We start from the raw sequence: 22042 nt of genomic DNA, 5'->3' as shown, positions 1-22042 counted from the left end.
GGTCTGCTGCGTGCCTTTGTATTCTTTAGATTCCTTAGATCCTTTGGAATGACAAGTCCGAATAAAACTATCGATCTGCACGGGGTGCACATCATATCCATTGAAAGCCTCTGAACTACCTAAGAGATATCTCATAGCCCGTGATGATCAGGAATGGGCCGAGCTCACAGTCTACTATCCTTGCTTGCTCAATGCCTATAAATGGTATGTATACCATTGGGACAGCTGACAAGGGGCTTGCCAATTACATATCCATGCAATAAACCAGCGCTCGGATCGGACCAGCTACGAACGACCGAAGCTGACTGTTCGCCATGGATAGATGGCAAATGTCCATTGATTTTGGTTGGCGCACCAAAGGATGAGCGGATGATGACTTCATCATCACCGCATCCGGGCCCTCAAGGTCTGCGATCTAGACCAACGATACCTATCATTCCATCCGATCGTCTCGGATACTCGGGGCCTTGACAATCCGATCACATTTAGGCTTTGATCGGTGTTGTAATCTCCGATCTATGGCCTAATATCTGGTGCTTCCATGCCGTATGTCTTGTTTTCGAAACATTGGCATGCCTGACGTAATTGCCCTTCGATCGAGCTTTCCCATCTGTTCAAAATTAGGGATTGTGTGTCGAGATATATTATTTCAATGTTGGCTCAAAGTTCTCGCACATATGCGCTTGATGATGATCTGAAGGAAGATTCGTCAGAATGGATCACAAGCGCCAGGACGAAGTAGACTTTCGGGGAGAAAATCTCGCCGTTCAAGATGCGGCTTCCGACACATCAGTGAGCGCGCACTCTTATTCCAGCTCGACGGCCCATGATTCTCCCATCCGCAATGACCCTTCAGCCCTGTCTGAAAAGCCAACTCCAGAGAGGAGACCCTCTCTGGCACGACAGCTCACCGACGATGAGATTGCGCGAGCGCTAACGCAGCGACGGACCGGATCTGTCCAAGGCGAATCGGACGAGGATACCGCTCAGATTGTGAGGCTGGTCTCTCGCATGTTCGGACAAGACCGAAAAGCGAACTCAGACGAAGAGAAAACGAGACATCACGGTGTTGTATGGAAGAATTTGACGGTGAAGGGCGTCGGATTGGGCGCGGCCATGCAACCTACCAACTCGGACATTCTTTTCGCTATCCCCAGGTTTATCAAACAGCTTTGTACTCACGGCAATAGGCATCCGTTGAGAACAATTCTGGATGATTTCACAGTATGTTTTCCGCAGGACGTGCCCCTATCTATCCAAGATGGCAAGCTGATACACAATTAATCCGAAAAGGGTTGTGTGCGGCCAGGAGAGATGATTCTAGTCCTTGGACGGCCAGGTTCTGGATGCTCGACCTTCTTGAAAGTCATAGGAAATCAGCGATCTGGATTTAAAAGCGTCGAAGGCGATGTTCTATATGGTGGAACAGATTCCAAAACAATGGCCGACAAATATCGTTCGGAAGGTATGTGGACTCAAGCACAGTTTGGCAAACACTAGGTATTGAGATGTGCAGTGCTGTACAACCCCGAGGATGACCTCCACTACCCTACGTTAACCGTGAGGGATACTCTCATGTTTGCTCTGAAAACAAGAACCCCGGACAAAGCGTCGCGATTACCTGGGGAGACCCCGAAGGAATATCAGGAGACGTTCTTATCGACTATTGCAAAGCTGTTCTGGATCGAGCACACACTAGGAACCAAAGTTGGCAACGAAATGATCCGTGGGGTCTCTGGCGGCGAGAAGAAGCGTGTTTCCATAGGGGAAGCTCTGATAACCAAAGCAAGTACGCAATGCTGGGATAACTCTACTAAAGGCTTGGATGCTAGCACCGCACTCGAATATGTCCAGAGTCTACGGAGTTTGACCGACATGGCAAATTCGTCCACGTTGGTGGCTTTATATCAGGCCTCCGAGAATCTGTACAATCTTTTCGATAAGGTCATCCTGATCGAAGAGGGGAAATGCGCATACTTCGGGCCTGCCAAAAATGCGAAGGCCTATTTCGAACGTTTAGGATTCGAATGTCCGCCGCGTTGGACGACACCTGATTTCCTGACATCAGTTAGCGATCCCCATGCGCGGCGTGTGAAGAAGGGATGGGAAGATCGCATCCCACGATCTGCTGCGGAATTCCAAAAGATATATCGCAAAAGTGACATACACAAAGAAGCAATTGCCGATATGGAGGACTTCGAGCAGGAAATTGAGTCCCAACAAGAAGACCGCGAGGCGGCCCGATCCGATATGCCGAAGAAGAACTATACTGTCCCATTCTACAAGCAAGTCATGATTTTGACTCACAGACAGTTCCTGGTTATGTATGGCGACAAGCAATCGCTCGTGGGGAAGTGGAGTATTCTTACCTTCCAGGCGCTCATCATTGGAAGTCTTTTCTATAACCTTCCGCAAACCAGGTAAGCGGAAATCCTTGCATCTTCTGAGGACCTCGCTGACAACCCATCAAGTGGCGGAGTGTTCACCCGTGGAGGTGTGATGTTTTTTGTTCTTCTTTTCAACTCACTACTTGCCCTGGCTGAGCTCACTGCGTTATTTGAAACCCGGCCTGTCATGCTCAAGCATAAAAGCTTGTAAGTATCAGCGTGAGAACACAGAATCAGGCATCATACTGACTGATTTAGTTCCTTTTATCGACCGTCTGCCTACGCCTTGGCTCAAGTAGTCGTCGATGTACCCTTGATCTTTGTCCAAGTGACAATATTTGACTTGATCGTCTACTTGTAAGCTCCGGAAATGTTATGGTCGATTGCTTATCGCTGACCCTTTTGTTAGCATGTCAAACCTCTCAAGAACAGCATCTCAGTTTTTCATTAACTTCTTATTCATTTTCATGCTCACGATGACCATGTATTCGTTCTTTCGGGCAATTGGTTCTGTATCTGCCTCGCTTGATGTTGGTACGTACCTGCAAAGGAATGCACCTGTTTTTAGACATCTACTGACCCGATCGAAAAGCTACGCGAGTCACTGGAGTAGCGATACAAGCACTGGTAGTATATACAGGTAAGCTGAGCCATGAAGCTTCTGACTAAGGTGCTAACAACTATAGGCTATCTGATTCCGCCGTGGAAAATGCACCCGTGGCTGAAGTGGCTCATTTGGATCAATCCGGTTCAATACGCCTTCGAAGGCATCATGGCAAACGAATTTTATAACCTGGACATCCAATGTCAAGCGCCAAATATTGTGCCAGACGGACCCAATGCATCACCCGGACGCCAGACCTGTGCGCTACAAGGAAGCGATACCGACCGGCTGACCGTCCAGGGCTCAAACTACATCCAAACTGGGTTTACCTACAGTCGCTCTCACCTATGGCGTAACTTTGGTATCATCATTGCATGGTTCATTTTCTTTGTCGTTTTGACAATGCTTGGAACCGAGCTTCAGAAGCCCAATAAGGGAGGTAGCGCTGTTACAATATTCAAGCGGGGAGAGGCACCTGCGGCGGTTGAGGAAGCTGTCAAGCAAGGGGAACTGCCTGAGGACGTCGAGACAGGAAAGAAAGAGAATGGCTCCAATAGTGTTATGGACAGCAAAGAATCGGATGACAATGAGGGTGAAGTCGAGGGCATCGCCAAAAGCACATCCATCTTCACCTGGCAGAATGTCAATTACACCATACCGTATCAAGGAGGACAGAGACAACTCTTGCAGGATGTTCAAGGATATGTCAAGCCTGGCCGCCTTACCGCTTTGATGGGCGCTTCTGGAGCAGGGTTGGTTTCCAACATTGAATCGAGTTGGTTGATTCTAGCTGATCATATGTCTCCATGGCAGAAAAACCACTCTTTTGAACACGCTGGCGCAACGAATCAAATTTGGGGTGGTGAGCGGTTCGTTCCTTGTCGATGGAAAGTAAGTCTTTCTACCTACCATTCACCACTGTCAATTGCTTATCCTCTTAGGCCGCTTCCCAAGAGTTTCCAAAGAGCCACAGGCTTTGCCGAGCAGATGGATATCCACGAGCCTACAGCAACAGTGCGAGAGTCACTTCGGTTTTCCGCACTTCTCCGACAACCCAAAGAAGTACCGCTTCAAGAGAAGTACGACTACTGTGAGCGAATATTAGACCTCCTAGAGATGCGACCAATTGCTGGCGCAACTGTGGGCGCTGGAGGCGTGGGTCTTAACCAAGAACAGCGTAAACGACTCACGATTGCGGTGGAACTGGCAAGCAAGCCAGAGCTACTACTCTTTTTGGACGAGCCTACTTCTGGGCTTGATTCCCTAGCTGCGTTTAATATCGTCCGATTCCTCAGAAGACTTGCCGATGCCGGACAAGCAATTCTATGCACGATCCACCAGCCATCAGCAGTGCTGTTCGAACATTTTGATGATCTGATCCTGCTACAGAGTGGAGGTAGAGTCGTGTATAACGGTGAGTTGGGAAATGATTCGGAAAAGCTGTTGGAATATTTTGAGAGCAACGGAGGCAAGAAATGTCCTCCTCATGCGAACCCTGCAGAGGTATGTCAAACCACAAATCCCAAGTGATTTCACCATCCCTGTGCTGAATTGAGAGAATAGTACATGCTTGAAGTCATTGGAGCCGGGAATCCCGACTACAAAGGGCAAGACTGGGCCGACGTTTGGGCCAATTCTCCTCAGGCCAAAGAACGGTCCGAGGAGATCGACCAGATCATCGAAACTCGACGCGACAAGCAAGACACAGGGCGAAAGGATGACAATCGGGAATATGCCATGCCAATCTGGGTCCAGATAGTCGCTGTTACGAAGCGCTCGTTTGTTGCATACTGGCGTGCTCCAGAGTATAATGCCGTAAGCTTTCTTGAGTATCTTCCCTGACATACTCGATATTGACGTTCAGCTTAGGGCAAATTCCTCCTGCATATTTTCACCGGACTATTCAACACGTTCACGTTCTGGCATCTAGGAAACAGTTACATTGACATGCAATCGCGCTTGTTTTCCATATTCATGACGCTGACAATCTCGCCTCCTCTCATTCAGCAACTGCAGCCCAAGTTTCTGCATTTCAGGAGCTTGTACGAGTCGCGAGAGTCCAATTCCAAAATCTACTCCTGGGCAGCCTTCGTCACAAGCGCCATCCTCCCAGAGCTACCATACTCCATCATCGCCGGATCCATCTACTTCAACTGCTGGTAAAACTCTATACTTTCCCTTCCATTATTGAACCCTCTCTAACCACAAGATAGGTACTGGGGCGTCTGGTTCCCCCGGGACTCCTTCTCATCCGGCTACGTCTGGATGATGCTGATGCTCTTCGAGATGTTCTACGTCGGCTTCGGTCAATTCATCGCGGCCTTCTCACCCAATGAGCTCTTCGCCTCCCTCCTCGTCCCGTGTTTCTTCACCTTCGTCGTCTCCTTCTGTGGCGTCGTTGTCCCCTACGCGTCCATGATCCATTTCTGGAGATCCTGGATGTACTATCTCAGTCCCTTCACCTACCTCCTGGAGGGCTTCCTCGGCGTCGTGACTCACAAGGTCCCCGTGCGGTGCGTGCCCCGGGAAGAATCGACATTCACGCCGCCGCCGGGCTCCAATTGCCAGGATTATGCGGGCTCGTTTGCCCAGCAGGCTGGTGGTTATGTCCGGGATATGGGCAATGGAATGTGTGCTTATTGTCAGGTTTCGGATGGGGATAATTTTGTACGTTCCCCCCTTCTTCTCTTCCTCTCTATACTTTTTTCCTGCTTCTACTGCTTGCTCAAAATCTCTCACCATGAATACGAACAAGTACACCATTTACTAACCGCCTTCTCTTCTCTTTCAATGAAACAGGCCTCTGGATTCAATGTTTACTACTCGCACAAATGGCGCGACTATGTATGTTATTCCTTTCTCTCCTACCAATCTCATCTTCTCCAGCCAGAACTCACCTAACTAACCGATTCCCCATAGGGAATATTCTGGGCCTTCGTGATGTTCAACTTCGCCGCTGTGTTCTTCTTCTCGTGGCTTTATCTCCATGGCCTCGCAGATATGAAGAGATGGTTTAGTAAGAGGAAGGCGAGGAAGGCGAGGAAGGCGAGGAAGGCGAGGAAGGCGTCTGCTTAGACTTATGGTAGGGAGGGTATTTAGTTACTTGGTGTTCTATTCACAGTATATTTGTGTATCTAGGGAGTTCTCTGGAGTTACTATAATCTGGAGTTACTATAAGGGCTGGGAAAGGCAGTTCTACTTATATATTATTCGTCATGTATACGATGGGTATTTATGTGTGGATTGTTTAATCCGCTCTTCTACCTATGTATTTACTGTACCGTGAAGGTGAAAATTCAGATTATTAGAGGGTTGTTGATATCGAGATAAACCATTGAGGATAAAGAAAGATAGATTGACACAATAGATGAAAATCTGGTACATAATGCTAGCTGCTAAGGTCAGTTCAGAGGTAAGAGATATATGTACATGAAGATTGCCAGGTACTGGTCACATTCTTGTGCGAAAAAAAAGGCCCAGTGAATCAGATACTAGAAATTCGAGCTAGACAAATAGCGGGAACCGCTCAATAGGGACAAGAAGAATATTGACTTAGAGATAATCGGTGACAGAATATAGCTTCCAACCATTTTCTTCATGTGCCTGAAATCGAAGAGGGAGGCGTAGGTCCCGATGAGCCCGCAAGATTAGAAACCATCAGGTTCTGCTGGGGGTTCCATGAGTTCGTCGAAGAGCCGCTAGGCCCTTGGTTGCTGGATGAGCTGGCGCCCTCCGTAGCGTTCGCTGGGTGATGACCGTTCATCAGGCGAGGCCGTTTGACCTGAGGGCCGGTGCTGGGGCTTGGGTTGCTGTCATGCTGGTGGTAGGGAGAGGTGTGTTGGTTGGGAGACGCAGATGCGCCACCGGTCTGAGAGGGCGACGGACCGCCTGGGGGGCTCATTGCCGAGGGAGGCTGCAGAGACCTTGGCTTAGGTTGATTTGCTGGCTGCTCATCGCTGGCACGGTGCTTGTCTGTTGGGTTGTGATCGTCGTTCATGGGGTTTGCGTATCCGACGCCCACCCGGCCCATGCTCTTGTCGTGCATGACGACACGCTTCCATTTGGTAACTACGTTGTCGTAGTCCCAGTGAGGCGAGCCAGGGCTGATTTGACTTTCTTTTGCGTCTAACTCCCGGGCAACTTCTCGAGGGAGAGGTAGCGTATCCGGCGGGAAGAGAGCAAACTCTCGCGGCCATTGACATGATCCCAGCCGCTCGACTTGCGCGCGGAGCTGATTTGCCTCTTGCTGGACCCGCGCCAACTGGTCATCAAGCGACTTGCGTTTTTCCATTTCCCGAGCGAACGCGCGAGTGATCTCGAGTTGCCAGGATTCCTGCCGCGCATCTGGAGTAAGCGACACCCAATGTTTGAATGCCAGCTCCAGATGCCTCAAGCTGATATCTTCATGTTGTTGCGCACTGCGATTGATCATGTTTGAATCCAAGCCAACACAGGCTCTGCCGGACTGGGAGCTTCTGCTTGAATCGGCAGCGAGCTGGTCGGATTGCCATCGCTCAATTTTGGCACGTAAAGCTTGTCGAATGATGTCAACATGCTCGACGCCGGGAGGTTGAAGAGGGAAGGAGGATGGAGAAGGGAATGGGTTCGTCGAGAAAAGGCTGGGCGGAGGCGGAAGCAACTGCAAGCAGAGCGAAGGAAACGTTTGCGACTGGATGTCAAATTCGAACGGGGATATCGGCGGACGCATCCTAGATCTATCGCATATGTTAACAACTGACTTGATGGGCAAGTGCAGGTAAGGGTGAAACATACGTAGCAGCCTTGATGTTGTCGAGAACTTCCTGCAAAGCCAATTCCAACGCCCTCACAGTATCAGGATTGCTGCTACTAGCGCCCCTGCTTGCGTATTCTGGGAGATGCATGGAGCTTGCCCTGGGCTGGACGGAGCTTATTCGGGAAGAACTCGAGGGTTCCGGGTGAGTCGGGTTGGGGATATCGTTGATCACACCGGTCGCATGCCATGTTGGAGTATTGAACATCATCCGAATCCCACTATCTCTTTGCTTCACTCCTGACTCACCACCGGTATAGGAATCCAAGTGCCCTTTGCCGGTCGTGCGTTCAGGAGTGTCTCGTTTCCCCGACGAGGTGCGAGCCTGTCGTCGGGTGATGCCGCTTCGAATGCGCCGAATTTCCTCCACATCATGAATTCCATCTGGCTTCTTCTTGAACAGGAACTGATCCAAGTGGCGCCCTAAAGAAGACGAAGTAAATGCCTGATCGCAATACTGACATTTCCGATCCTTCGTGGCCGCGTTTTTGGCGGCCGACTGGGCATTATCATCGGCGCCACCCGACTCTTCGGGGGTATTTGTCGGACGAGTCGATTCGCCTTCATCCATGTTTCACAAATACGCGAAAGTTTGGGCTGCAGGCGATTGGCAAATGGGGGTAGAGTGGTGGAGGGGGGTGAGGAAGACGCGTTCACGGAAGCCAAAATGTACAGAGAACTTCTGCAAGCTCAATGCATGACAAGCGATAGGCAGATGCGAGGGAGTAAGCTGCGACAATAATGCAGTCACCAGAAAAGAGTGGTAGTGCGCAGCGACGCGAGGGGTACAAGCAGCTGCAGGCGAAGAGGTGGTCGTGGACTCGAAGGAGCGGAGAGAAGAAGAGAGCGGAAGAAGGGAGGAGAAACGTGACGATCCTCGCCAAGCTTTGGCTGTGGGGGAGAATCAGCCTCCTCGTCTTCTGCCTTTCGCATCGACTGTCCTGACCAGGGACGACGATCTGTCATTCTGGATGAAGCTTGAGATCTGCGTGAAAATTTTATGTCTACTCTAGCAATCCGCTCTGGCATACACCCGACATAGCCAACCTGTCCTACGAGTGCTCGTTGACCAGAGATGCACGTGGAATGTCACCAGTACGAGTCGTTCAACGCGGTAGAATACCCCAAATTTTGTGATATTGTGATGCCTTCATATATCCCATCGTCCGCACATTACCAAACATGTCACTCTAGTCAAATCCGTGTCTCAAGTTACAGGCTCTTAGACACGTTACCCCCAATATAGTCAGCCAATGTAAGCACCTTTTCTTCCTGGAGCCGTCGCCCAATAAGCTGCAGTCCGGCAGGTGCGCCGTCGTAAGCGTCAGCATCGTCTAGTCAATGATTAGTGAGTCTTGATACACTTGGTCTATCTGAAAGCAATCCACTCACACTGGCCGTGTACCCGTTGATCTATTTCACTCAAGAAATTGGTTTCAGACCGAGGCACGTCGATGTTCTTGTCAGCCCGAGTCACCGGGAATACAACGCTCGTATAGTCGAGGACGTTGACGAAGGAACTATATCCGACATGGTCGTATTTGCAGGGTAGCACCGCAGCATGGGGCGCAACAGGGCAAATAAGCCCATCGACTGGTCGTCCAGTACCAGTCAGCTGGGCTGTGCTGTTCCAATAATCCATGTATTGTTTCTGATACTCGCGCTTCTTCACGTTGAGCGCAGCAATCTCTGAGGCACTCTTTTGTGGCCCAGGTTCAAGAATAAGATGATAAGGCCGCTCTTCTCCCGACAAACCAAAGTGATGCTCGATATCAGCTCCGCCATCCAGGTGGTACGTTGCAATCTGTTATTGTTAACGGTATCTAAATATATGAAAGTGAGAGGGTAAGTCGGAGTGAAACTTACGGCTAATTCATGCGCAATTATGTGAGAGGGAGGGCTCCATTCGATGATCTGTCCCAAAGAATTAGCACCATCAACTCAATAAGCTTGTACCTTTCGTTTCTTTGGTACCTTATGTCCTAGTCGTCTCAGAGTTTGCTCCGCGATCTTCATGGCCCGGGCAATCGGGGGATGAGGTCGCACGACACCGTTGTGGTGCATGAGACCAAATGCCAGCTGAGAAGATCCTGATTTGGACTGCTCAATCAGCGCGCGCGTCTCTTCTTCGACCGCATCCCTCCATGGCAGTTCTATAACTAGCGGGTCATAATACCATGGCTGCTGGCTGAGCACGGCCTTGAAGAGCAGCTTCAGAGAGCGCGCAGTGGTTGCCAGGGGTCCAATTACCGACAGGATTGTATTCTGACCGTCCATTGAGTTCGCCGCACCCTCATAAGGCACTCGGCCCGCTGACGGGCGCAATCCATAAAGACCGTTGAACACGGCCGGAATTCGAACACTGCCGCCAATATCAGTGCCAAATCCTCCGGGAGAGCCCTTCAACGCAATGAGCGCCCCTTCGCCTCCAGAGCTTCCACCAGTTGATAGGAGCCGATTATGAGGGTTGGTGGTGTAGTCAATGATATTGTTGACCGTCTCACCACACATCAACGTGGCAGGGACACTGGTCTTGCAATACAGCACAGCTCCCAGACTGCGGAGTTCTCGGACAAGTTCGCTTTCGAACACTTGGCTCCGGGGGTCGTTCTTCTCTCCCTGGAACGTGCCAATCCACCCTACATATCCCATCGTAGTCTCGACGCCTTTGACATGGAATTGATCCTTCAAACTAACCGGCAAGCCGTGAAGAGGACCAATCGGTTTTCCGTGCGTTGCGAAGTAGTCGTCGACCCGTTTTGCATCGTCAAGTGCAGCGTCAAAAAACACTTCATGCAAACAGCTCACCTGCAGCCTGCATTAGCTATTGATGACCACAACCACCCATTAGATGTTGATACCAGCTGGTGAGCAAGCGCAGCTCGATGACAGAAAGCCTCTGTCACCTGGACGGCAGTCCAGGTTCCCGACGTAGTTTTCTCTGCGATACCAAGGGCATCGGTCTCAGTGATTTCTATCTCTCGGGGAGTTAGGAACTGTTGTATATAGGCGCCAGTTACGTCGCGTAGCTCATCCGTCGGAGGGATGGGGTCCTGAATCCTCCATCTTTCGGGGATCGCATCTAAGATTGATTGACGTTTCGAATCCGCCAACTGTTTCCAGCCTGCAAGGGTCATATTGGGAGAGTCGGGGTGATATATAACTAGCGCGGTAAAGGAGGAGTACGTTGGGGAAATTATCAGAAGAAGACAGGAAGAGACAAGAATGGAAACAAGAGAACAAGTTGCTTAATTTAAGACCGCAAAAATGGGTTTATCATGTCTCATGCATGGTCGAGGGGTAGCGCTGACAATCGTTGGAGTAGCTTGGGGATCCCCTCAACGTCGGGCGGGGTTAATCGGAACAAAGACTGACGCCTCGGATTGCATGACTGCTCGTGTTGATGAGTCAAGGGTATTTACTGGGTAGTTATATGAAGAGCCAACCTGGGAAGTCTTCTGGATGGGGCTGGAGTATGGATCTTGGGAGTCGATTGTACATACAATCGTACTTATGTACATGCTTAAACCACTATTCATCATCCCCTTATGAACAGTACTTTTCTGAGGGCCAAGGGTAGGATTCGGAGGCCTTATCAACCAATTCCCCGAGTGGCTTGCCATTGTATCTCGTATCTCAGGTACTCTCTTGGACACCCTCTAGGATGTCACACTCTTTTCTCTGAGCCGGTTCATGACGCCATCTGCCGGACGTTTAAATTAATTCTCTTCCGCGACATCCAGCCCTTCCAGGCGTGATATTGCGATGAATCCTTCTCGTCAGAGCATACCGGCCAATCGGCTAGCCAGTCTGGACAAGTATCGGGAATGATCTTAGGCACTGCGTGCCACGCAAAACGGGATGTGCCATCCATATACACAGCGTCTCCGGAGCGGAGTCGAATGATGTCGCAGCCGGTGCCATCGTCATGGCTGATTAGGAACAAGCCATCGCAGCCAAAGCTGATGCTGATCAGACCCACGTCGCATTCTTCACTGACATCGCGGTGGGGGCTCAAGGTGTCTCCCGGGGTATAGAGATTCAGGATCGCCGCCTGAGCATCTGTCTTTGGAAAGGACGCGCGCAGCAGGTTGGCAATATCCTCCGGGAAGACTGGAGGGCGCTCTTCTGGGTATTCTTTGGTTGTCCAGTTGTATTGGCCACCGAGGGTGATCCACCGGAGCTTCTTATCCAAGATGTCCCTGACAGCAAGCGGCTTGTGCACCGTTGCGTCTAGAGGATATATCAGGCGGGTCTGGTCGTCTTCGAAGAAGGACAGGGTTCGAGCATCTACTGAACTACTCTCGGACTGCGTCTCATCCTTATCCACCGGCCGCGGATATGTGACATCGTAGTGCAAATGAATATTGGATTGGTGGTCCGGATTAGATACATCGCGATGCAGTAAACGAGACAACAGTTCTATTTGCAGAGCCGGTGGGAACAGCGACGGGATCATTTGCAAACCTACCACTTGTTAGGTGCCTATTCCTACGGCCTTTTCCTTTCTGGTGTTCAGTTGGATTCCAAGGTTGCTGACCGGAAACGGATTGATGTGTGTAAATAGGTATATTTTGAATAGTATGCAGCCCCTCCTCATTTGTCTCCTTGTCCGCTGGCATAAATTCTCGGAAGGCAGGTCGAAGATCTTCACCAGACATCCATTGAGAGAGCGCGATGCCCGTTGGAAGATCATTGGGATCTAAAGTCTGAAGATCGATGATTCCGACATCCTGCTGTATCTCTGAAGTTGTCGACTTTTGGTATTTCTTGTATCGCTGTCTTATGGACTCGGGAGGACGCTCGTGAGCATTGAGGTCATTGATGCGGGCCATCCCCGCATTAGGTGAGAAATTAGTAAATGGGGTTGATCTGTTGATTTAGATGCCTCGCATGTGCATATTCTCGAGGATTACTGCGGTTATTCGCGGGATATCAAGAGTTGATCATCGAGGCACGAACCTTAGGATCGTTAAGGTGCGGACAAAGACAAAGAAAGACGGAGAAAAGTCAGCGAAAGTCCGCAGGGACGCGCTCACCGCCTTTGGGACGCGGGTTTGTTTTGTTTGTTGTTGACCGCCTTCGCTCCCCACCAGGGATGAAAAGACAACAAAGTGAGCCTTCATCTCGCCAAAAAGTGCTCTCGACAGTCTGTTGCCGCCAATTTCCCGGATTCTGGGCTCGAATACCAGTCGACGATCGATTTCTTACATTTCTTGGATCCCGTCGACCCTCCCTGGTTCCCCCAATCCCTTCCTGCCGTGCTCTCGCCAACCACAACCCTCCTTGTTTTTCTCCTTCTCGTTTCTCTCCCCGGGCAACAAGCACCCGGCGTTGTGTAGTCCATTTGTGCCCTCCTTACAACCCCACGTGCTGGTGGGCTCAGACTTGGTCTTTTCCGTGATCAAATATCCGACTACCTCGTTGCAATTGCCGTCAAGGTCGACCGATAATCATCCATCATGGAGAACTACCAGAAGATTGAGAAGATCGGAGAGGGTACGTATCCGACTGATAAGGACATGTCTTTTTTCTCGGCTTTTGATGACACAGCTATATCCCAACCTCAATTGATGGGTTTTTTTGTATCCAATGGACAATTAGTTAACCGGTTATGTTGTGATTAGGAACGTACGGTGTCGTTTACAAGGCTCGTGAGCTCACACATCCCAACCGTATTGTCGCCTTGAAGAAGATTCGATTGGAGGCGGAAGATGAGGGTGTTCCCAGCACGGCCATTCGTGAAATCTCGCTTTTGAAAGAAATGAACGACCCGAACATTGTGCGACTGCTGAACATCGTTCATGCCGACGGCCACAAGCTCTATCTCGTTTTCGAATTTTTGGACCTCGACCTCAAAAAGTATATGGAGGCTCTTCCTGTCAGTGAGGGTGGACGCGGTAAAGTCCTCCCAGATGGCTCCAATCTCAGCAAGAACATGGGATTGGGAGATGCCATGGTTAAGAAATTTATGGCCCAGTTGGTCGAGGGAATTCGTTATTGCCACAGCCACCGCATCCTGCACCGTGACTTGAAGCCCCAGAACCTTTTGATCGACCGGGATGGTAACTTGAAATTGGCGGATTTCGGATTGGCAAGAGCCTTTGGTGTTCCGCTGAGAACCTACACCCACGAGGTAACATAACTGCATAGTCACCGTTAACTGGACCGAAACTGACCTTTCTAGGTTGTCACATTGTGGTACCGCTCTCCCGAGATTCTCCTGGGCGGGCGTCAGTATTCCACCGGTGTGGATATGTGGTCCGTTGGAGCTATCTTCGCGGAAATGTGCACCCGCAAGCCCCTGTTCCCCGGTGACTCTGAAATCGATGAGATTTTCAAAATCTTCCGGTATGTCATGCCACAAACTAAGTTTCCCAGATGACCCGTACCTCCTACTAACACGGACCCTTTTTCAATAGACTTCTTGGCACTCCCGATGATCACGTCTGGCCTGGCGTCACCTCCTTCCCTGATTACAAACCCACATTCCCCAAGTGGAAGCGTGAAGAAACTCATGCTCTTGTTCCTGGCCTGGAAGAGGACGGTCTTGACCTGTTGGATTGCCTGCTGGAGTTTGATCCAGCCCGACGGATCTCTGCCAAGCAGGCCTGCATGCACCCCTACTTCCAGAACGGCAGCTCATACTACTCCGGCCGCACATCTTCGCGAAGAAACGGCTTTCATTAAATAAATGGTGAAACGACGGACTGTGGATTGATACCTTACGTGTAATGTATGTATGTGGGTGGCTTATGGCAGACAGCAGTAACTTGGGGATGGCTGCCCGATAGATTCTACCCTTTGCTCTCTTTCCCCCTTATTCTGTCCCCAGTGTCGGCCAACAGCCTCTCCCAATGTCCTTTGATGTTTATGTCCTCGACTTTATTTCCTTCGTTTACGGCGTTGCTCATGGTGTGTGTTATGGCTTGAGAGAGACTAGGTTACTGGATATGCAAGGAGTGTCTCTTTTTTCTATTTTCTTTCTTTCTTTTTTCCTGTCTATTCTGACTCGCGTACATACCCATCTGAATGAGTCCTTTGGTGCAAAACGTACGGACAAGGAGCAGGAGAACAGGAAAAGCCAAGCCGTAGAATCCTGGTAGTCCACGTGCTCCTCTCTTCGTCAACTCCGCCTCCGCCATTCTTCTCTCTTTCCTCTCGGCATCGACGACAATCTACACCGCATTCTGGACGCTTGGGACTAATCTCAGCCTTTCGCCAGAAATTGGCCTTTCGTCCAAAACACAGCCTCAGGCTAACAACTCGGGATGGCCTGGTGCGCCCGTTTTCTTTGCGTCGGGAATGGCCGAATCATCGGCGGCGTGCCCTGAGCGCTTACCAGCCGCTCACACAGCGCTCGTATAGGTATGGGCTACTATTAATATTGACCATTCATTGCAGGCTAGCGGGTCTCGTCGCTTCCTCATCATTGACAATGTGCGGACAAAGAAGATTTTTCTTTCTCATGGCAGTCCAGCCCGTCAGCTTGGATCTCGCCGTTCAGCTTCAATCCATCAGCAATCAATGGCCGAGCCCGGCCACTCAGCACACTTCACACGTATCTAGTGCCGGAATTTGCCCAGCTATCGTCATGCTTAGGTGACTCGGGCCCATAAAATCATAAGCACTACGCTGCTCTTCGGTCGCGACTGAGCGGACACCCTCTCGGCACTCCGTATGCAAGGCTCCCCAGTCTAAGGATGCAGCGATTGCTCAGCCCACCCCATTGGTCGGTGATCCCTATGGTGCCAGTTAGATCCCAGAGGTGATCGCCGTTTCGTGATGACCGGCAATCTGGTTCGCTCATACTCGAGGGGACCCAGTCGATGTGGTTGCATTGTGGCTCTCCTGCTTTTAAGGCGATGGATTGCGCCTCCAAGCGTGTCCTCAATGTATCACATTGAGTACGAGTGAGAAGCTTTTCCCTTCGCTTATTTATAACATCTCATCGAAGGCCAGTTTCCTCTGAAAGGTTCAAAAGAAAATCTCACGAAGACTCTTCACACAATCCGCAAAAACTCACCATTATGGATCACGACGACGATCTGTCGGATATGGTATTCACCCCTCCCCTTTCCACCCGGTCCGGGAGTCGAGGCTCGCGGCGAGTGATACATTCGCCGCAAGAGACCGTGCGACTGTTCTGGGATCAATTCAATACCAAATTCCCGGGCAAAGTGTACACCGTGCTGCCCAACAACCCGTACGCACGTACCAAGGCCGCGAAGCTTCCCAAGGGGGTGATCCAAGGACAGGATGCAAGCAAGTCGTACGAACAGGTCAGGAAGGAATGCCAGCGGACTGTCGATCGCATCGTCAACGAATGCAAGCGATTGAACCAGAAGTACACAGATCCCCATTTCGACATCGAGGTCGATCTCAAATCCGGGAGACGGCATTACCTGGATGGGTTGGAGGAAAAGAACATGGAGATGCGCCCTAGGGGGGTAAAACGGGTCACTGTGAGTTTAGACTACGAGCGATAACCGATCGGACCTCTGACCCTCTCGCAGGAAATATTTGAGAAGCCGCAATTTTTCGTTAATGGCCCGACTGCTTCCGATGTCCGGCAGGGCCGAGATGGAGACTGCTGGTTCATGGCTGCTCTATGTACTATGGGGAACAAGCAGGGCTTGATCGAGAAGATCTGTGTCGCTCGCGATGAAAAAATTGGTGTCTACGGGTTTGTGTTCTATCGAGGTACGTGAACAGACCGCGTTGCATGTGGGACATGGTAATGACAATGTATAGATGGTGAATGGCAGCAATGCATTGTGGACGATAAGCTCTATCTACGAGCAGCAGACTATGACGAGTCGATCGATGAGCGGCCGATCTGGGACGACATCAACCGGAACGACACCGAGGAAGAGTATCGCAAAGTCTGGCAGACAGGGTCTCGGGCGCTGTATTTCGCTCAGTGTGTAGATGAGAACGAGACGTGGCTTCCATTGCTTGAGAAGGCTTATGCAAAGGCACACGGCGATTACTCTGCTATCGAAGGCGGGTTTGTAGGGTATGTTATTCGATCTTGATAAGTGCGACTGGTATTAACACATTGAAGGGAAGCGATCGAAGATCTTACTGGCGGTGTTACCTCCGACATATTGTCCAGCAATATCCTGGATAAGGATAGATTCTGGGAGGAGGAGCTTATGAAAGTCAACAAGGAATTTCTATTTGGCTGCGCTACTGGTTTGTTCTCCAACTGGCTGGACCCAAAATACCAAGGACCCCCAAGAGACAGAAAGGGTATCTCGGAGAACCACTCTTATTCGATCATGGAAGCGAGGGAGATTGACGGCCATCGTCTGATTCGATTAAGGTATGTGCACAGCTACTTCGTCAAAAGTCTGTATAGCTAACAGATGCAGAAATCCGTGGGGCAAAAAGGAATGGAACGGTGCCTGGGGGGACGGTTCCGAGCAATGGACTCCTCAGTGGATGGAAAAGCTTGGCCATAAGTTCGGAAACGATGGAGTGAGTACTGTTCTGATCTCAAGAATGACTGCCTACTGACAGCGTTTAGTTCTTCTGGATATCCTACAACGATTTACTCAAGAAATACCAGCATTTCGATCGAACTCGCCTCTTTGGTCCTGAATGGACAGTCACGCAGCAATGGACTACTCTGAATGTCCCATGGTCTGCCGATTACCACAGCACCAAGTTCATGGTAAACGTGACCAAGGATGGTCCAGCGGTCCTCGTCCTTTCCCAGGTACGTTGGCCTCATTTTGACCAACTCGATAAACTTACTGACAACTGGAAAGCTTGATTCGCGCTACTTCAAAGGCCTAGCCGGAGAATACGACTTCAAACTAAAATTTCGGATTCAGAAAGAAGGGGAAGACGACTACATGGTCCGCAGTAACTGTAGCTACGTGATGAGTCGAGCCGTGAATGCGGAGGTAGAACTGAGCCCCGGACGCTACCACATCTTGATGAAGGTAACTGCCTACCGATGCAGCGACATGGCGACAGAAGATGTCGTCAGTCGTGTAGCGCCAGTTGGGAGAGAGAAGCTAGTCCAGATCGGACTATCCTACGACCTTGCTCACGCCAAAGGTCTGGTCTTTGAGTCTGAGAAAGAGAAACGGGCCCGTGAGGACCGCGAAGCACGCCGCAAGGCAACGGAGAGACGCAAGCTGCGGAAACAGACCAAGAGAAGGCTGCAAAAGGAGTGGATTCGCGAGCGCAAGATCGATGGTCGAAAGCAGAGGCGAGCAGAGCGACTGTCCGCAAAGAGCTCCACGGAGAATTATCACCGATTAGACTCGAGTCGCAGCGTACAAATCCTCTCTGACGGATCGGTCCAGTCACCCTTGGACATGGACTACAGTACGGGGATCGACTTGGATATGAAGCACGTCGGCAACGGCAACGGCAGCGTTCCTACTATCCAGTGCAACGGCGTCCATGTGACCGAATACCACATGTCGAGCAAAAAGGACTCGGGACGCTCGAGTCTCGACACCTTACATTCGCCGTCGTTCACGCAACCGCACTTCAATCAGCAGGAGCTGGAACTCCTGGATGGATTTGAATTTGACTCAGACCTCGACATGCCGCCCGAGGAGCCAACCGAGCCAAGAGCGTGTCAGCTGTCACCGACAAGTTGTACGGAGGATAGCAACATCGACACCTGGAATGCAGTGTGTGTCGTCGGATTGAGAGTGTACTCCAAAGATCCGCAGCTGTCACTGGAGGTTGTTCGTCCTATACCCGAAGACGAGGCCGAGGCCGCGCTCGACATGGACGATCCGGCTGCGAGCGCTGCTTGCGAGAAGGGGCAATTTGGTCGAAATGCGGTATTCTTTTAGGTGATGCCACATAAAAGTTTGAATTCGAGGGATCTTGGAGGTTTGGAACCATGTCTAGATAGCTAGGTTTTATGTTGCATTCATCTCGGCGTCTTCCAATTGTTTAGAATATTGTCACCAGAATGAATGTGTTGGTTATATCGCAGTACTTTTGCACACAATGTGTCAACACCACTCGGTCAGCACCACTAAGAAGAAGTCACACATGGTCAAGACTACCTTAGACATGACGGCCTAGAGCTTACTGCAAGGACTTCATTCCGTGGGGTATCGTTATATCCGAATCGACCAGATAACCCCCTCCACACTTGAATACCTGACCTGAACTCCAAAACCAGGGCCAGCCCGGTCCTTCAGAGCTCTCTCGAGCTCCCCGCAGCTGACAAAACTCATACATGACAGGGAAGTCCATCCAACACGTTGCCTTGGCCAACTATGGCCCATATTGCTTCCACTTGGTATCTTGGATGTCACGGACCACAAACTATGGACTCTGGGATAAAATACCTATAATATGCGAGTATGGCACCATGGACGATACGGCGGACATGGTACCAATCCTGCAGACCGAGTAACTGAGAGATTTTCTGCTGGGTGGGATATTCGTCAGATTGATGCCTAAGAGAGACTCAAGATCGGGTTCCTGGTCTTTGGTTCTCAGGTGAGGACTATATTTTCATGGAGTGTTTCGGGATGTTTGGGTATTGATAACGGATGTAATTGCATACTGACCGAGCGTATGTATGGTATGTAAGGTAAGAGGATATCTTGTATGACAAAAACACAGACGGACTTGGAAATTGCAATTACCCGCAACGAGAATTACCACCAATGTTCCATGGTGCATCATCCCTCCAGCAGGGAGCATCTCAGCTTCTGATACTCTGTTCGGTTTACTCTCATATCTCTAACACATACTCATCCCCAAGCCTCCCCTATCCTTCCAATGGAACACGCCCCTAATCCAATCCTGCTCCAAAAAGGAGACTCTTCTCGCACGCCGCTCTTCCTGCTCCACGATGCCGGCGGCACGGTATTCAACTACTACAAGCTCGGCAACATAGGCAGACCCATCTACGCGATCTCAAATCCGTGGATCAAAGCAGAGACAAAATGGGAGGGCGGAGCAATGCGGTTCGTACATGAGTATATCAAGTTGATCAAGAGCGTGGTGCCGTCGGGGGAGATTCTAGTCGGAGGTAGGTCCATGTCTCACTGACGGATAGAACTTACCCATAAAGCTGCTGTCCACGGAATTCTACCTACCCACCTACCTATCTACCAACCAACCTACATAAGGATACTGACAGTGATGGACTGTGAACAGGCTGGTCCCTCGGCGGCCAACTCGGCATCGACATCGGGCGAGTCCTCGCCTCGAACCCACGCTCTCGCCTCTCCGTTGTCGGCGTCGTTATGATCGACACCCTCTACCCCTACTGGGGACCACCCGAGACCCCTCACGCCGAGTTCCCCGTCGACCTAGTCCTGCGTAACTGTCCGGACGACTTACGCGCGGAGATGATCCGATGCATGCAGTGGTCGAAGGAAGACAGCGACGAGTGGGTGCGGCGGAACTGGAAGGACAACGCCGACGAGCTGGACGAGCTCGAGGCCGAGGAGCCGCCACCCGGGGTGCTCATCCTGGCTAAGGGATTTGTCCCCGTGGGTGAGGGACAGGGGGATCGACGCGTGATGGTGGATTATCTGCGGGAGAAGAGGGTCGGGTGGGATTTGTTTCCGCATCAGTTTATTGCGGCGGTTTGGGAGGTGGGAGGGCATCATTTTGGATTGTTTGAGAAGGACACGGTGAGTTTTCTGCACTTGCCCTTGCTGTGATTGATGGCTGGAGAAAGAGAGACTGACTGAATAGATCCGAACAACGACGGAGAAAGTTCGACTGGCGTGTGATCTGTTAGCGGATGATTGAACCGTCATTACATACGTTCCGATATTCATGAATATAGACAACCATATACTTCTTTTCTACTACAGAACATCGTACTAGAACCCAATTACCAAGCACATACAATCATTCCCGGTCCCGACAGAACCCCCGAATCCCACAAATGCAGCACACTCGCCCGAAATCTGCCCTCATCCTGCAGCAAATGTCCCGCATGACCACTATCCCCATACCGCACTCTGAGCACCTCATATCCGCTCTTCTCCGCCTCGTCCGCATGCCCTTCCACATCCTGCGCACGTACCAATTCGTCTCTCCCACCGTAGATATACAACCTGGTCGCGTCGTCTCTGAACAGGGTCTTATCATTCAATCTTCTCCTCACCACTCCCACCACATTCTCGATACTCATCACGAGCTCAATGAGAAACCATACACCGAAGAACACCCTCAATGCTACACCCATAACCAGAGCTTTCACTCTCCCCAAGACCCAGTCCCAGCCTCCAAGACCACCGTCCCTAGAAGTAGCCAATCCAACCGAAAACGCACCCACCGTGCTCCCCCACCCCTGCACTCCAGGACAACTATCCAGGACCATCTTCGCGATAGGTAAGCGCGTCCCAGATCTCGCCTTATACGCCTCTGCGATCTTCATCGCTGCCGTGGCACCGCCTGTCGAGATCACATGCAGTAGGATCTTCTGGCCCTCTTTCTCAGTCCCGACTCGTTGATCCTGTCCTTGTCCCTGGCCAGATAGAGCGAGGAGGGCTGTGACGGCGGGATCTAGGTCCGTCGTCCAGGACTTGGACGACCGGAAGAGGAAATGCTCAGAGGACGTCGTGACAAGGAGAATGCGAGAAGTTGGAAAGAGGCGTTTGTAAAAGGAGGTGTATTTGTTAATGTGCGCGGTGGAGGCGTTGAGGTATGTGCAGAGGAGGATGAGGGGCGGAGGGGCGGTTATTGTTTGAGGAGTGGGTTTGGCGGTGGATGGGGGGATATAGATAAATGTGCAGGGGGAGAGGGGTGTGAAGGAGGGGATTTTAAGGGGGGTGGGCATTTTGTCCTTGAATTGAGGTATTTAGATGTAGATATGGAGGGTATGAACTGTGGAGTGTAGAGTATAGAGTTTAGTTTTGAGTGTAGAGTATGAATGAGGGTTGAGTTGGGTTGAGGGGAAGTGAATGTGGTGGTTCAAACTAACTCAATCCGCTGGTTTTAAGGTAAAGGATAAATAGGAATAAATGAACGAGTGTATAGGCAATTGAAGGGACTTAGAGTCTTGGGGGAAATTGCAAGAAAGCAGACATTCTCTAGTGTAGATGCTCATTCTCAGGCATACCTAAATTAGGGCTTCAAGATGAAAATTACCATATGCAGTTTATACAATACCCGCCCCATTAATTACATTCCCGTAATCTAACACACCCCGGACTCCGCAACCCGTAATTTGCAATCCCCACGCAACACACGGCTGCAAGGATCCTGCAGAAACCCAAATTAGCGGTCTCACTATCAGCATCAACC

At 50.6% G+C, this 22042-nt stretch overlaps 9 protein-coding genes across 9 annotated transcripts; 5 read left to right on the top strand and 4 right to left on the bottom strand.

Annotated features, from left to right (window-relative positions):
- Positions 1 to 694: 694 nt before the first annotated feature.
- On the top strand, positions 695 to 6066 carry SNQ2_2 (putative ABC transporter; the record flags this gene model as incomplete). The annotated part of the gene is made up of 15 exons (XM_046087179.1): positions 695 to 1224; positions 1294 to 1465; positions 1517 to 2420; positions 2472 to 2594; positions 2646 to 2744; positions 2797 to 2921; positions 2980 to 3027; positions 3074 to 3743; positions 3805 to 3882; positions 3933 to 4494; positions 4555 to 4806; positions 4861 to 5150; positions 5205 to 5658; positions 5791 to 5835; positions 5911 to 6066. The coding sequence occupies exons 1-15, from the start codon at positions 715 to 717 to the stop codon at positions 6064 to 6066; spliced, it is 4488 nt and encodes a 1495-aa protein (XP_045943146.1). The 5' UTR covers positions 695 to 714.
- A 520-nt stretch (positions 6067 to 6586) lies between these two features.
- Positions 6587 to 8354, bottom strand: LDX57_005493 (uncharacterized protein; the record flags this gene model as incomplete). The annotated part of the gene is made up of 2 exons (XM_046087178.1): positions 6587 to 7700; positions 7765 to 8354. 2 exons carry the CDS (start codon positions 8352 to 8354, stop codon positions 6587 to 6589), a joined length of 1704 nt encoding a protein of 567 aa, XP_045943145.1.
- Positions 8355 to 8995: 641 nt separating this feature from the next.
- On the bottom strand, positions 8996 to 10920 carry gmdA (putative general amidase GmdA; the record flags this gene model as incomplete). Its single annotated transcript, XM_046087177.1, has 5 exons — positions 8996 to 9117; positions 9176 to 9587; positions 9650 to 9697; positions 9758 to 10591; positions 10645 to 10920. The coding sequence occupies 5 exons, from the start codon at positions 10918 to 10920 to the stop codon at positions 8996 to 8998; spliced, it is 1692 nt and encodes a 563-aa protein (XP_045943144.1).
- A 554-nt stretch (positions 10921 to 11474) lies between these two features.
- Positions 11475 to 12242, bottom strand: alkB (oxidoreductase, 2OG-Fe(II) oxygenase family; the record flags this gene model as incomplete). Its single annotated transcript, XM_046087176.1, has 1 exon — positions 11475 to 12242. The coding sequence occupies one exon, from the start codon at positions 12240 to 12242 to the stop codon at positions 11475 to 11477; it is 768 nt and encodes a 255-aa protein (XP_045943143.1).
- Positions 12243 to 13245: 1003 nt separating this feature from the next.
- nimX (cyclin-dependent serine/threonine-protein kinase CDC28) lies at positions 13246 to 14473 on the top strand (the record flags this gene model as incomplete). The annotated part of the gene is made up of 4 exons (XM_046087175.1): positions 13246 to 13282; positions 13411 to 13919; positions 13971 to 14134; positions 14206 to 14473. 4 exons carry the CDS (start codon positions 13246 to 13248, stop codon positions 14471 to 14473), a joined length of 978 nt encoding a protein of 325 aa, XP_045943142.1.
- Positions 14474 to 14808: 335 nt separating this feature from the next.
- LDX57_005489 (calpain-like protein) lies at positions 14809 to 18834 on the top strand. The gene is made up of 7 exons (XM_046087174.1): positions 14809 to 16248; positions 16300 to 16486; positions 16538 to 16802; positions 16851 to 17111; positions 17161 to 17266; positions 17316 to 17507; positions 17560 to 18834. Exons 1-7 carry the CDS (start codon positions 15814 to 15816, stop codon positions 18607 to 18609), a joined length of 2496 nt encoding a protein of 831 aa, XP_045943141.1. The 5' UTR covers positions 14809 to 15813; the 3' UTR covers positions 18610 to 18834.
- A 721-nt stretch (positions 18835 to 19555) lies between these two features.
- LDX57_005488 (thioesterase domain-containing protein) lies at positions 19556 to 19828 on the top strand (the record flags this gene model as incomplete). Its single annotated transcript, XM_046087173.1, has 1 exon — positions 19556 to 19828. The coding sequence occupies one exon, from the start codon at positions 19556 to 19558 to the stop codon at positions 19826 to 19828; it is 273 nt and encodes a 90-aa protein (XP_045943140.1).
- Positions 19829 to 20025: 197 nt separating this feature from the next.
- LDX57_005487 (uncharacterized protein) lies at positions 20026 to 20539 on the top strand (the record flags this gene model as incomplete). Its single annotated transcript, XM_046087172.1, has 2 exons — positions 20026 to 20418; positions 20483 to 20539. The coding sequence occupies 2 exons, from the start codon at positions 20026 to 20028 to the stop codon at positions 20537 to 20539; spliced, it is 450 nt and encodes a 149-aa protein (XP_045943139.1).
- Positions 20540 to 20624: 85 nt separating this feature from the next.
- On the bottom strand, positions 20625 to 21575 carry LDX57_005486 (uncharacterized protein; the record flags this gene model as incomplete). The annotated part of the gene is made up of 1 exon (XM_046087171.1): positions 20625 to 21575. One exon carries the CDS (start codon positions 21573 to 21575, stop codon positions 20625 to 20627), a length of 951 nt encoding a protein of 316 aa, XP_045943138.1.
- Positions 21576 to 22042: the final 467 nt, after the last annotated feature.

The sequence above is a fragment of the Aspergillus melleus genome (genome assembly GCF_016097325.1).
Source record: "Aspergillus melleus strain CBS 546.65 chromosome Unknown contig3, whole genome shotgun sequence".
In the NCBI taxonomy this organism is placed as follows: domain Eukaryota; kingdom Fungi; phylum Ascomycota; class Eurotiomycetes; order Eurotiales; family Aspergillaceae; genus Aspergillus; species Aspergillus melleus.
The sequence above is the reverse complement of the archived record's forward strand: the minus strand, read 5'-3'. Positions and strand labels throughout refer to the sequence as shown.